The 15,443-nt window shown below is 41.0% G+C and overlaps 1 protein-coding gene across 2 annotated transcripts in view; it reads right to left on the bottom strand.

Annotated features, from left to right (window-relative positions):
* The window catches only part of diaph3 (diaphanous-related formin 3), a 582,462-nt gene that overhangs the window by 123,743 nt on the left and 443,276 nt on the right, over nt 1-15,443 (bottom strand). For both annotated transcript variants that reach the window (XM_087987864.1, XM_087987865.1), the window contains one exon: nt 14,780-14,903. In XM_087987864.1, coding sequence (XP_087843990.1) covers nt 14,780-14,903 — 124 coding nt within the window. The remainder of the gene's footprint in view (nt 1-14,779; nt 14,904-15,443) is intronic.

Raw genomic sequence — 15,443 nt, 5'->3', positions numbered from 1 at the left:
AATAATGTGTGCAGAACTGTGGGAGTAATGCAGAGATGGGTGTGGGGACCAGCAGCAAGGGCAGGAACGGTTCTTAGTTGGCTCAGCCCTCTCCTCAATATAAAGTCTGTTGGGAAATCTCCCTCACCACCTTCCCTTGCCTCCTAAGATAACAAGCTGACCACACAGTTTTAGCTGCTTTTTATGCCGGATAGCAACAGACATGCCTACTAGAGGATTAATACTGATGGTGGCATAAGGCCCTGACTCATCATTAAGTGGCCACTTAAAGGTCTTAATGGGAAGCAGGCTTTGAAGCTTGACCATGGGTCTTCTACCCAGGACTTAGTTCAGGTGGAGCTAAAGAGATGACTGTCTTAATGGTAGCCTCTATCCTGCCCAATGTTATAACCTTCCCTCCAAGCTCACCACCAACAAACAGAAGATTCTGCTCTTGACTCAAACTAATGTATTGACAGAGCGCTTTGCAAATGTGTGTGTTCTTTTGGTAGGGCATGTCATGTTGCTAATATTGGTGCAGACGAAAAATAAAAAGAATGTCTTTCCATTAAAATAGTATGAAGAAAGGAAACTGCAGCTTGTTCTAAAGGACAAAACTGGTGGAAAATATTAATGGATACCTTAAAGGCGCATTTTTAAAAAGCTATAATTTTGAACCTGTTAACTTGTGACAAGTGTTTTAAGCAAATGGAAAGTGTTAGGGAGCCTGATACTATCAGGTATACAATCACTCACCTTGGTCATCAACTACTAATGTAGTTCTGATGTTTTGTTAATTTCAGTCCCTGGCATGGTTTTACTTAGTTTCTGCTCTGTCTGTGTTTGCTATCATCAATCCGGTGAACTCAATGAGACACCGATAAATATGAGTAGACAAATGAATAAAATGAAGTTGAGTGCCATTCTTATATTAATTAATTTTTAAAGATGGTGCTCAGATCATAAAATGCTCTTCGTAAAGGAGAAGCCCAAAATGATTCAAACACAAACCATCCTATACTAACCTTGTACAACACTTCTTTCAAGCATTGCAATTTTACCCTGCAATTTATTTTCTTCACAGTAAATTATGTCTTTTCTTTTCCCAGGGCTACCAGCAAGGAAGCAGACAAGGTGACCTACTTTCACTGACTCCAGAAATACAGTTCTGAGCAGGGGGTGTCTATGAGCTGATTCTTCCCCTGAGGTAGAGTCTCAGTGATATCAGTCTGAATCCACATCATACCTCTGCATACTGCTGCAATAAAATACTGTAATTTTTTTAAAAAATTTCAACGTCAAGGTTTTATGCCTTGCACTCTTAATGATTACAGGACTGTGTCACAAGAATACTCTTTCAAAGAAAAAGATTTTCTTCCTTGATCTGACTTGAACTAAGTTTATGTTGAGAGAGTCTGGCTGCTTTAAGTGATCTGAGCAATAAGCTGCTGACTGCAGAGTTGAACTATTTAGTTAATTGCTTAATAAATAAAAGATCAGATAGACTGCTGTTTGCTTCTTTAAACAATTATCAGATATATGCAGCCAGGGGTTTCAGGGGCGGGGGGGGGGGGGGGGGGGGGGGGTTCTTATACTAAACAATGTACATTTAATTCTTCAAAATAAACAAAAAAATCTTTTTATTGAAGATAATGATTTATGCATTCAATTTATTTGAAAACCTTAATGTTTAAATGTGAATCATGGCTGAATGAAACTCAAATGTTGTTACAAGTGTAACTGGAAAATTACGCAACTAAATCAGGGCAAACACTTAACTCAGGTTCCAAACCATAGGCTATCATCCCCAGTGGAGTGACAGAATAAGATCTTGGGGTCAAAGCTCAAAGGCCATGATGGCAATGGTGGAATGGAAACTCTATCAGGAAAATCCTGGCATTGTCTTCAAGACTCAGTGGTATGTGTACTGGTTTGTTTTCTGAGCTTGCTGGGAGGAGAGGGAAGCTTCAGAGTTTCACAGGTAACCTCATTGTCTTCATGAGGATATCTTCTTTTTAAGTTCATATTTGGGAGCAAAGCAGAGTAAACTCTCAAGTGACAGCATGCATGACAGGATCACATCAAACTGAGGGAAACTGGATTGGAAGGTCAGTTAAATAGGCTGGGAGATCAGACTGCAATTGAAAGCTTGGGATGAGAGGGATGAAGCCTACTTCCTGATCTCTTCACTGCCACGGTACTCCTCTGTAATAAGGAGCTGAGCAAGCTAAGAGTTATATTACATCTAGTTAAAATGAGATCCTTTAAGTTCCTTTAAGAGACAAGCCTATTACATAATCAGTGTATCAGAGAATGTTATCCACATCTGTCTAGTTCTTATGTGACAAGATTGAACATAAGTATTGCAATATCGATAGTAATACCCTACTGGAAACAAAGCCCACATCGTGGTAGCAGGCCAAGAGCCATTTTGATAATTACCAGCAACTTGTAGCTCATGCCAAGAACAAATTTCTTTACAGACCTTCTACTTACAGCAAGTACAAGTGTTTCAAGCTCAAGCTCAAATGGGTAAAATAATTTTGCAAAAATATTATCTAAATTTAAGAACACAGATTTTATGTGTTTAAAATGGAATGTGTGCACTTTAATAATTAAATACTGATGGTTACTAGCCTGCTATGTTTAATTTAAATATCCTCCCCATCCTTCCTCATCAACACCTGCAGGTCACTGTTGCCTGATCAACAACTCACACCAGTCTCAGAATAGAAAACCATCTTTCTTCAATGTGATTTTTACAGAAGCCTTCGAAGACCACTACGGGCTGCATTTGCAATTCATTCCAAACAATGCTCATTTTAAGGTGCTGATCTCAGTCCAGAAAACAATCATCAGGGTTGGGTATGTGTGTGTTGTGGGGGAAAGATGGGCAAAATCCATCCCTGCCCCTCCATTGAGCCAAAATAGCACTGTTTAAAATCTTGTTAAGAGCTTGTTAAAGTTACAAATTCAATTTTTTAAGAGGCAGTATATATTAACCATGCTTTCAGAAACGGATCACCTGAAAGGAGGTGGGTACAAAATTGGGAGTCAGCTACGGTTGCTCAAGGGTATTATACTGGCCCAATAATGTGGTCAGTGAAGACAAAGGGGACTGAAGCCTGGTAAGGGACTGCCCTTAATAAAGTCAAGAGTGTGGTGCTGGTAAAGAACAGCAGGTCAGGCAGCATTCAAGGACCAGGAAAATCAATATTTCAGGAAAAGCCTTTCATCAAGAATGAGGCTGGGAGCCTCGGGGATGGAGAGATAAATAGGAGGTGGGTGGGGCTGGGGGGAAGGTAGCTAAGAGTGCAATAGGTGGATGAAGGTGGGGATAAAGGCAATAGGTCAGAGGGGAGCATGGTGCAGATAGGTCGGGAGGAAGATGGACGGGTAGGACAGGTCATGAGGGCGTTGCCAAGTTGGAAGGTTGGATCTGGGATAAGATGAGGAAACTGGTGAAATCCACATTGGTGCCATGGGGTTGGAGGGTCCCGAGGCAGAAGATGAGGTGTTCTTCCTCCAGGCGTTGGGTGGTAAGGGAGTGGCAATGAGGGACGCCCAGGACCTGAATGTCCTTGGTGGAGTGGGAGGGGGAGTTGAAGTATTTGACAACAGGGCAGTGGGGTTGGTTGGTGCAGGTGTCCCGGAGATGTTCTCTGAAGCACTCTGCGAGTAGGCATCCTGTCTCCCCAATATAGAGGAGACCGCATCGGGAGCAATGGATACAGTAAATGACGTGTGTGAAAGTGCAGGTGTAAAATGTGGAAGACTCCTTTAGGACCTTGTATGGAGGTGAGGGGGGAGGTGTGGGTGCAGGTTTTGCAATTCCTGTGGTGGCAGAGGAAGGTGCCGGGAGGGGAGGGTGGGTTGTTGGCAGGCGTGGACCTGACAAGGTAGCCCTTAATAAAGTACAGGTGACAAAACAGGATACGTATTCATCTCCTGAGCTTTGAATAGGGTCAGCTGCTATGTCACTACAATTATATCTCTTTCTTCATCCCAGCATTGAAGGAGGTAAGGGTAAGGTTAGTAATCTCGGACTAAGCCCCACTCTCTGCAACGGGATCCTCAGTTTCCTGTCCCACAGGCCACAATCAGTGAAGATTGGGGACAATATTTCATCCTCACTAACACTCAACATGGAGCCCCCCAGGGGTGCATACTCAGCCCCCTACTGTACGTGCTGTACACCCATGACTGTGTTGCCAAATACCAGACTAATGCCATTTATAAGTTTGCTGATGACACCACCATAGTCGGTCGAATCTCAGATGACGACGAAACAGACTACAGACGTGAGGTGGAAGACCTGTAAAAATGGTGCACTGAGAACGACCTAGCTCACAATGCTGGCAAAACCAAGGAACTCATTATTGGCTTTCAGTGGGATATTACTCATGCCCCCCTCCACATTAACAACACAGAGTTGGAACGAGTGGAGAGTGTTAAGCTCCTGGGAGTGGTCATCAAAAACAAGCTTTCTTGGACTCTTCATGTGGTTACAAAAACCCAACAACGTCTCTTCTTCCTGAGGCATGACAGCGAATACCTTGCCAACTTTTATAGGTGCGCCATCGAGAGCATTCTGTCTGGATGTATCACTACCTGATAACTGTATCATTCAAGATTGGAGATGGTTACAGAGAGTGGTGAACTCGGCCCGGACAATCACTAAGGCCAATCTTCCATTTATAGAATCCATCTACCAGGCGCGCTGTCAAGGAAAGGCCGCGAGTGTTCTCAAAGATCCATCCTGACAATGCTTTTCGACAATCTCTACCATCAAGGAGAAGGTGCAAAAGCCTGAACACACGCAGTAGCTGGTTTTGAAATAGTTTCTACCCTACTGTTATGAGAATACTAAATTGACTCACAAACTCTTAGCATTCACCTGTCCCTGTGTTTTGGTTTCTGCTGCTGTTTACCTATTATTTGCTTATCTATGCCACTTAACTCTGTGATCTGTCTGTATTGCTCACAAGACAAAGGTTTTCACTATGCCTCGGTACACGTGACAATAAATTCAATACAAATTCAAGGAAGTCGACAGACAGCTTTGAACAGAACAGTAATGTAAATGAAAAACAATGAAATGGCACAAAATTTGGTATTATCTTAGAGTCATAGAGATGTACAGCACAGAAGCAGACTTTTGGGTCCAGCTTGTCCATGCTGACCAGATATCCTAAATTAATCTCATCCCATTTGCCAGCATTTGACCTAACTCCCTCTAAACCCTTCCTATTTTTACATCCATCCAAATGTCTTTTACATGTTGTGACAGTACCAGCCTCCACCACTTCTTTTGGCAGCTCATTCCATGCACACATCACCCTCTGTGTGAAAAAGTTTCCCTTTTACTTCTTTCCCCTCTCACCTTAAACCTATGCCCTCTAGGTTTGGACTCCCCAGGCCTGGGGAAAAGATCTTGTCCATTTACCCTATCCATGATCCTCATGATTTTGTAAACCTCTATAAGGTCACCCCTCAGCCTCTGAGGCTCCAGGTAAAACAGCCTCAGCTTATTCAGCCTCTCCCTATCGCTCAAACCCTCCAACCCTGGAGACATCCTTGTAAATCTTTTCTAAACCGTTTCAAGTTTCAAAACATCTTTCCTGTAGCAGGGAGACCAGAATCACATGCAGTATTCAAAAAATGGCCGAACCAATGTCCTGTACAGCCACAACATGGCCTCTAAAGGAAAGATTTTGTAAACAACTCACTGCTGTAATCAGGGTAGAACAGAGTGGCAACCTGTTCCAGAAGACATGCCATGAGAATGGATTGACTATCTGAGACATATCCTGGTCCGCAGCAACCAGCATCATTGTGACTATGCGCTATTGCTTAGTAGTTTAATCAAGGTGTACCCCCCGCTAAATGGAATGCTACCCAAGTTGTTGTATGCTCTTGATTTCTTGGTGAACCTTCAGACCCAGGAAGGCTTCTGCTGGAAATCAGACAGGCTCTCTGATTTTGGGCCCAGTGTCAATGAAGGGAAATATCCTTCACAGGAATGACAGAAACCTGAGCACCAAGTATGCAAAGGGGAGAAAGGAACGGCAGGAAAATAATGGTGCTCAAGCCTTCAATACTGTTCACTGCTGCCCTTATTGCCAAAGATGGACACAACACTCACTCAATGGTAGACACAGACATACAGGGAGAGGGGTCTTTGGGTTTTGTATGGATTGCTGGATTCCCCTAGTACAGGGCATCATAGATTGCATCCATATGCCCATCATGGCACCCAAGTATAAAAATCATCCATTGGAAGGCTTCCACTCTTTCATGTTAAATTAGTCTGCAACAAGAGCTTCCCCATCTGAGCACTCATAGTCCCAGCAGCTAACATAATTGTTTCCTTCATCACCAGTCTACACTTCTTCAAACCTTCACAGCAGCATCAAAAAGTGTGGGGATAGATCCCTTGAAAAGATGGTAATTCATACTTCTACAGGAGCTTCAGACGGAGACACACAGGTTAAACCCCAATGTGAATGTCTTAGTAGCACAATAACTGAGCAGGTCTTTGGTCTCGGGGAGTTGTAGGTGGTGACTTTCAATACTGTCTACAAGGGTTTTGGTCAGAGTAGCATGTTAAGTTGTGATAGAAAGTACTGGGATAGATTAGATTAGATTAGATTACTTTACAGTGTGGAAACAGGCCCTTCGGCCCAACAAGTCCACACCGACCTGCCAAAGCGCACTCACCCAGACCCATTCCCCTACATTTACCCCTGCACCTAACACTACGGGCAATTTAGTGTGGCCAATTCACCTAACCTGCACATTTTGGACTGTGGGAGGAAACCGGAGCACCCAGAGGAAACCCACGCAGACACAGGGAGAACGTGCAAACTCCACACAGTCAGTCGCCTGAGGCGGGAATTGAACCCGGGTCTCTGGCGCTGTGAGGCAGCAGTGCTAACCACTGTGCCACCATGCCACCCACAAAGCAGCCAACATTTGTAATCTTTATGATGTTACTTAAGGGAGATGTACTAGTCAGGACTTTGGAGGAATTGACAAGATTTAAAATGGACTGTATAGATTTTTAGGCGGAGGTGGGTACTACAGGTGCTGCAGATTAGAGTCAAGATTAGAATGGTGCTGGCAAAGCACAGCAGGTCAGGCAGCATCCGAAGTGCAGGAAAATCGACATTTCGGGCAAAGCCCTTCATCAGGAAGCCCTGATTTTCCTGCTCCTCGGATGCTGCCTGACCTGTTGTGCTTTGCCAGCACCACTTTAATCTTACATAATTTTTTAAACATTCAACTGTACCACGAGAATCAGAGCAGGGGGCCTCGATTCAACATCTCATCTGAAAGACAGTTTCTGAATTATCATTATGGAACGAGGAAATAGGAGTCAGGTTTCCTTTTGAACTCTCTATCAATGGGTAAATGCTAGAAGTCCTGGTTTTCTCAGGGATGAGCCCTGAATTGGTTTGGAGACAATTACCTTCCATTCAGAGTCGGTGGGTCTGGAACAGAGGGGAGCCAGGCAAAAATGGGGCTTATTTGGACATTCAAAGCAGCCATCACTAAGACTGTTGCCTGCTTTTTGGATGAAATCCACTGATAGTAAAAACGCCTGCCACTCTAGCAGAGGAAGGAGAAATGTTACAGAGTAATTGGTAGCTGGCACTCACCTTACTTCATTGATGCTGGAGGCTGTGATGAGACAAGGGTAATTCTCTTCCCAGAAGATAGCAGGAGCTAGGATCAATGCCTTGAAACAAACACATGGCCTAGTACGAATAATTTTAGGGGCTCTCTGCCTCTGTATTCATCTTCAGGGGAGCTGAAAATTCAATCATTTCTGATCACATAGAATCCTCTCAATAGTGGATTAAGATTTAGTGTTCAAGACTTGGAGCTTCAAGATCATCAGCAAACGTGTCATAACCAAGTTAGGCTAGCATTTCGGCAGGCTTGTTCAATGCAATGGTAAGAAAAAATGTCTGAATAGACTTGATACTCAGAATGTGAACCAACACGGAGGTGTCCTCAATAAAACTGATGAACTACATCAGTAAAGAAACATAAAGTCAAAACAGCCGACTTTGGCTCAAAAAGAAACGGGAGAAAATTAAATGTGTATCGATCAATTGTTCCACATTGCTTAAGTGTGAACAATGCTTCTGACAAACATGATTAACTGTTTTAATCATGAGTGAAGTCTCTACAGAATCCCCAAAAAATTATATAATCCTACTGTGCCTTCATTGTTCTAAGGTCAGAACAATTTATAGCAAGCACTGAACTAAAGCATGAATTCTCTGTTGCATTTTAGTTTTATGTTAGTATTTTGGTTTATGCTTATAATCATCATCCTTGCACAATCTTCTTTTATTTCACTAGAAGGCAGTATGTGGCTCAGAGTCTAATCTATTGAACAGATCTATTAACCAGTAAATGGATAAGTGAAAAGGAACAATGGCATGCTGTAAAATTTATAGCGGTTATACTCTTCATAATTCCTTCTTGGAAGAAAGAAAATAAACAGTTATGACCATGGAGTTAAACTGCAATGTGAACCAAATCAACAGAGACCACTAAAGCATCTGCGTTGAAATTAGTATCTTTATTGCAACAATACGTCTGTAAAATCCCTAATCCATGCCACTTCATCCTTTCCAATCCACGTCACATCCATCTCATTTATTTCATCCCTCTCATATCATCTTTGTTCTATTCCCCATTCCACCTCTTCTGCCTGTGCCATTTCCCATTCCATCCACCCCTATCATTCCTTACCAATATCATATGTCCCAGGTCACACCGACAATCTCCCTCATGCAATTGCTCTTCCCTCCATGCTGTCTCCTAACCTCTATGCCTCCCTTACTGCCTTCCTTCTTTCCACACTGTTCCTTCCTTCATGCCTCCTTTTCAGTCCTTCGCACGCTGTGTTATTGCTCCATCCTGGGTATGTTGTCTCCTCTCAGTTTACAATTTGCATTTGCCTCACCCTGCTCCCGCAGTTATTTCTCCTTTTCCACGCCATTTTCCTTTCCCTCCACCACCCTTCCTTGTCAAGAGAACTGAGACCAGAGAATGGTAAGAGTTGGCAGTCAGTAAGTGAAGCAAGACGCTGGTGGGCTTGGAAATCAATAACCGAGGCTGGGAAGTGGAAACAACTGTGCATTGGAACCCAGTAAGTAAGACTGGGGAGTGACTGGGGCTAGTAACACATAACATGTATAGCAGGCTCTGTTTAGCAAATCAAACAACAGACAAATTAGAAAATGCAGAAAAATCAAGAATATAAAGTGTTGTAAATAAACTTGGAGCCATGACATGTATCCTATGTAAGACACAAGGCTGCAGGTGCTAATCTTAATTTGGTTATTTGTTGAATACCCACAGAGTCTCACTGGTGTATATATTTGTCTCAAATAACTTCAAATTTGTTTTGCATTGTCATAAACCTCGTGATTCAGGTTTTATTTTACACTTTGGAAAAAGTTCTGTTCTTATCTCTACTGATAATTTTTGGCGTGTCACGGTTCACCCTTACCTATGAGTCACTACTGTCTGGTTCTTGTATGTTTCTGGAAACTGGTATTGACCCTGCAAGTACATTTCACACATGTGCAGACTATTCCATCTTTTCTTCACACTCTCTTGCACACGACTGATATCACTACTTCGTTTTTATATGCATCACTACCTCAATAACATATCCATTCTTATGATTTAACAATGCTCACTATTCAGTTATTAGAAGAATGCATTACCATAATTTGACTGGAATAAGGAGGTTGAATATCTTTTGCAATCATATGTTAATCAGACATATATTTAAATAAGACCCATCCTTGTTTTGCATTTAAGTTGAACGTCTTGCTAAATCCCTCTGATATCTGACGTGCCGAACCATATTCCTAGCCAGTTTGCTTCAAAACAAACTGGGATGTTTACTGTAAAATGACCTGTCTTTAACACTACAGTTTTTCTAACAGAAAGAAAGAAACAGTATCATGATATATCAAGAATAGATCGTCAACAATAATTTACTCCAAGGCACTTAAGGAGATGTAGCCTAAAAGCATGGTAAAGTTATAGATTTTCAGGAATATCTTCAAGAAGGAGAGAGATTTAGAAGAAATTGTGGAGTTTAGAACCTTGATAGCTGAAATTGCAGCCATCAATGGTAGAGCAATTGAAGTCAGGCATGGGCAAGAGGCCAGTTTTAGAGAACTTCAGAGATACTGGAGAATGGCAATGCTGGAGAAGATTATAGAACAGAAAAGCTAGCAAGGCCATTGTGTGATTTGCACAACAAGAAAGAACATGTCAAAAGTGACATTGCTGGACCGGGACCAAATGTAGGTTAGCCATTATGGGGGAGAATCAGTGAATTGAGTTTTGTACTAGTTAGACCTGCTGCGCTTTTCCAGCAACGCATTTTCAGCTTTGTACTAGTTAGCATAACAGTAGCAGAACCACAAAGAAAAAAAATACCATAAACCAGACTTAAACCTTCCAAAACAATGAGTTAGATTTTGCTGCTTAATTAGGTGAATAACTGGGTAAGTGAATTCTTCACCAGGTTTCTTAAGACTTGAACTATTTCCATAGGTAAGGATACATTGGGTGGAATTTTCCCTAACTGTCAGTGGTGTGGGAGAGGTGAGAAATGTGGAAAAAATGAGCAAAAATATAAAAACACTGCTCTTCAGGTTGCAATGGTGAGTTCAGAATCTTAACTACTGAACAGTAGCTACCTCATTCCCATACAATCAAATCTCATTACTAACCCATATCTCCTCAAATCTATGCTTCTAATTCTCCTGTCCTTTCCTGAGAAATTATGCAGCGCTAATTCCTGAAATGAAAGCAACAGTAGTTGCTTGGAGGCAACAACTCATCATTTGAACCTTTGGTACTTCATCCAATGCAGTCTTCATCAGAATAAACCTTCATGCTCCATGGACATCATTCTCTTCCACCCCTCATCTACACAGGTTGCTATCAGCAAACCACCAGTCACACTATATCATCATAGTTAAATATCACACAACACCAGGTTATAGTCCAACAGGTTTAATTGGAACCTGTTGGACTATAACCTGGTGTTGTGTGATTTTTAACTGTGTACACCCCAGTCCAACACCGGCATCTCCGAATCATTATATCATCATAGCTTTCTTTAACCAATTCGCACACCACTTTAGCCCTTCAGGACTTCATTTTGGAACCCAGGAATACCTACAAATCGTGCATCTCTGCCATTTGCTTTGCATGCAGGACACACATGTATTTACATAGGATACATCTCATGGCTCCAAGTTTCATTTTACAACATTTACCAACTTTACACTGACTTGGAGGTGTGCCTTACATTGCTTTTCGCTGCACAGGCTGTTCAGTGCTAGGTTACAGGCTGTCAGCCTCTGTGGCTACATTAGAAATGCATCAGGACAGGCAGGCAGCTTATCATGGTTCTGAGTATTAAACAGTAAAGGGAATGGACAGGTTGCAGTGGAGAACTGTGTTATGTCAGTGTCACACTTACAGCATGAGCCAAACACACTGCATGCGCTTTAACCAAAAACCATGTGTGGAAGTCAAAATGGGTGCCGAGTTCTTACTGTCCAAGAAATCAGATTAAAAATTATAACCTCAAGCATTCATGATTGTTGTATTATCTCTATCATTTAACTTAATTTAATCAAGTCTCACCTGGGCTTAGCATTTCAGATTTACATTTCACATTGGAAGACCACACTGTCGATCTGTCACATTCACTATAAGTTTGCATTAGTGTAGTCTGTGATATTTGAGGATGGTTTTTTTGTTGAGTGGCCATTAGAGATGGTCATGCCCTGGTATTTATGTGGCATGAATTTTACTTGCTTCTTGTCAGTCCAAGTCTGGATATTGTCCAGATCTTGTTGTACTTAGACATGGCCTGTCTCAATATCTGAGGAGTCACGAATGGTGCTGATCATTGTGCAATAATCAATGAACACCCCACTTCTGATCTTATGATGGATGGATGAACTGATGGAGCAGCTGAAAACAGATGAGGCTAGGACACTCCCTGCAGAGATGTCCTGGAGCTAAGATGACTGCTCTCTAACAACCACAACCATTTTCCTAAATGCTAGGTATGACTTTGGCCAGCAGAGAGTTTGCCCCATGATACCCACTGATTCCAGTTTGGCGAGGGCTTCTTGATGTTTCACTCAATCAAATGCAGCCTTGATGTCAAGGGTTGTCACTCTCACCTTACCTGTGGAACTTAGAGCTTTTGTCTATGTTTGAACCAAGGCTGCAATGAGGCCAGGAGCTGAGTGGCCCTGGTGGAACCCAAACTGGATGTCACTGAGTAGCCATTGCTGATCAGGTGCAGCGTGATAGCACTGTGGTTGACACCTTCCATCACTTTCCTGATGATTGAGAATAGACTGATAGGGCAGTAATTGGCCAGATTGGATTTGTCCTGCCTTGGTGTACAGACTCTTCCTGGGCAATTTTTCACAATTGTCAGGTAAATACTATGTTGTAGCTGTGCAGGAACAGCTTGGCTAGGAATGTGGAAAGTTCTGGAGCACAAGTATTCAATTATATTGTGGGAATGTTGTAGGCCCCATAGCCTTTGCAGTATCCACTGCCTCCAAAGGTTTCTTGATATCGTGTGGAGTGAATTGAATTGGTTGAAGACTGATTCTGGAGACCTGTGGAGGAGGTCGTGATGAATCATCCATTTCTGACTGAAGATTGCTATCAATGCTTCAGCCTTACCTTTGGCACTGATGGCCTCAGCTCTTCCATCATAGAATATGGGATATTTAGGAAGCTTCTCCTCCAGTGAACTGTTTGATTGTCCACCACGATTTATGACTGAATGTGGCAAGAATGTAGAGCTTAGACCTGATCCGTTGGGGTGAAGTCGCTTAACTCTGTACTTCCTAAATCATATATCATGCACAGGACAAAACAATTATTTTATGCAATGTAAGCAAAAGCTAGAGTTTATAAACAAAAAAACTTCACTCCTTAAGTTACTTTGTCGGTAACTATGAAAAAAATCATGAGATTAAAAAAAACTGACTGCATCTGTGGACCCCATAAACTGGAATAATGTATCATAGATCAAGGAGCTACCAATGAAGAATGGCAAAGTTAAAATTGTCATGATGAAGTACATTTATGTCCCTCATTACACATTTAAAAGCACCTAGCCATTACATTCAACATTATAGATACATAATTGGGTAAAGATATCCTACACTTATAACAATGAAATTTGCAATTACTGATTTCTCTCATTTTCTGCCCATTTTAATTAATGCATATAAGTTATGCCATTCAAAACAAATGAACTAAATTTGGTTTTAGTTAATATATCATGTTGTATAAAATTAGTCAAATATGTTACATCATTTTCAATATTGCCCAAAGTATTAAGCATAACAATGTTGTTCTGGTCATTAATAAATGATTGTTGACCAAGTGCAGCTTGGATCACATTATATTTTTCACCCTCCCAATCTATTTATTGCGATGAAAGTAGCCAGAAGTGTACATATAAAGCCACTTTTAAGGATGATGAATTGTTCCATTAAACTAGTCATCCTTTTTGTATTTCTGAGTCTATTCTGACTTCTGTTGATAGAGTTGCTTTCCAATTATCTTTGCTTGTCTATTTTTATTAGAGATCGGTCTCTTTTGTTAAATATTGTCAAATAAATATAGCACTGATCCACTGATCTGAACATGATTAATTTGAAAGCTACAATACTCAGCAAATTTACAAAGCACCAGCACGAGTTTCTACATGAATTGTTTATGTTATATCACTTCATCAATTGGAATCTGAGTTCAACAGAAATGAATTCTTTACTGAGTCATCACATTTTTCATTACTACTCTTTGAAACATGGGGTCTATAAGATTACAATATTTTTGGGACAATAGTTTTAAATTTAGGGTAAATTAATTTTATCAGAAACCAAATATTATTCTGTTGAAGGAAATTCAGACAGTGTGAAAGTGTCAGAACCATTGAACTGACGAATGGCAAGGAATCTTCTCTCCCTCCTAAAATCTGCTATTTTGCTGGTCTACCTACCTGAGCAAGAAAACATTAGCTATTCAACTACAGAAGTCATTGTAGCTGCTGAATTTGGCTTCAGGTTTTCACCTCTTCATTTCAACAACATGAAATTCAAACAACAGGACCCTATGATATATTGCAGAGAATTACTGTGACCTTCCTTTCATAACTATGCTTTTGTCTTATCTGTACTTTTTAAAATTATAGTGTCTGTAATTCTAGTTAATAGTCTTATCTCTTAATTCTTAAACAAACTTCACCAATAGCTTAAAATAGACTAACTTTTAAACTGCTTAAATAAAAGATTTGAGTGCTGGTCTACTTTCACTTGAATCAGTTCAAATTAAAAAGGGGATCAACCACAGCTATTGTAATTCACTTCATTGGATATATCATGGACATGCCTGGTGATTATGCTGTAACATTTAAAGCTTAAAATGGAATTAGTAATGAATTGTACTTTACTTGTAAATCCTCTTTGGACAAAATAGAACTACCATTATTCTATAAGATAAATCAATTTTTAAAATTCCTTTATAATATTCCAGTGTTATACTAGACATTCATTCATTCACTCACATATAAAGGTGTCTTAAGTTTACAAAATGATTAAGATCCGTGATAATGCAGCTTTGCTTATGCATTTCAAGGAGAAAATTAAAAAAGTAAGACTTAACCAAACATTGTTCCATGAAGTGTTTAGTTGACTGAAAGGATATGGACATCTTTGTTACAAACTTATCATGCAGGTCCTGTGGTGGTGGAAAAGTTTCCAAATCCTTTTCAAGCTGGTGAAGCTGCTTTTCCATCTGCTTAAGGTTCTTCTCCATGTTTTCTGCACATACTATGAAAAAAGACAATATAATATTAAATTTTTTAACCTTCAAGATATGGAAAATATAAAGGCAACTATTTTCACTTATAAGAATTACAAATTCTGTTGTACTTCAAGACTGCACAGTGCACTGTTAATGCGTCTTCTTTCTGCATTGAAGAGAAACAACTTGTGTGAGTATGAGGACTGCAAACACATAACTGATGTGGTATAATTGAAGGAGAAAGTGAGGACTGCAGATGCTGGAGATCAGAGCTGAAAATGTGTTGCCGGAAAAGCGCAGCAGGTCAGGCAGCATCCAAGCAACAGGAGAATCGACGTTTCGGGCATAAGCCCTTCTTCAGGAATGAGGAAAGTGTGTCCAGCAGGCTAAGATAAAAGGTAGGGAGGAGGGACTTGGGGGAGGGGCGTTGGAATTGCGATAGGTGGAGGGAGGTCAAGGTGAGGGTGATAGGCCGGAGTGGCGTGGGGGCGGAGAGGTCAGGAAGAAGATTGCAGGTTAGGAAGGCGGTGCTGAGTTCGAGGGATTTGACTGAGACAAGGTGGGGG

The sequence above is a fragment of the Chiloscyllium plagiosum genome, unplaced genomic scaffold (assembly GCF_037043375.1).
Source record: "Chiloscyllium plagiosum isolate Xiang-an unplaced genomic scaffold, Cpla_swu_hap1 HiC_scaffold_6, whole genome shotgun sequence".
Classification (NCBI taxonomy): domain Eukaryota; kingdom Metazoa; phylum Chordata; class Chondrichthyes; order Orectolobiformes; family Hemiscylliidae; genus Chiloscyllium; species Chiloscyllium plagiosum.
Note: the sequence above shows the minus strand (reverse complement) of the source record. Positions and strands in the feature narration are given on the sequence as shown.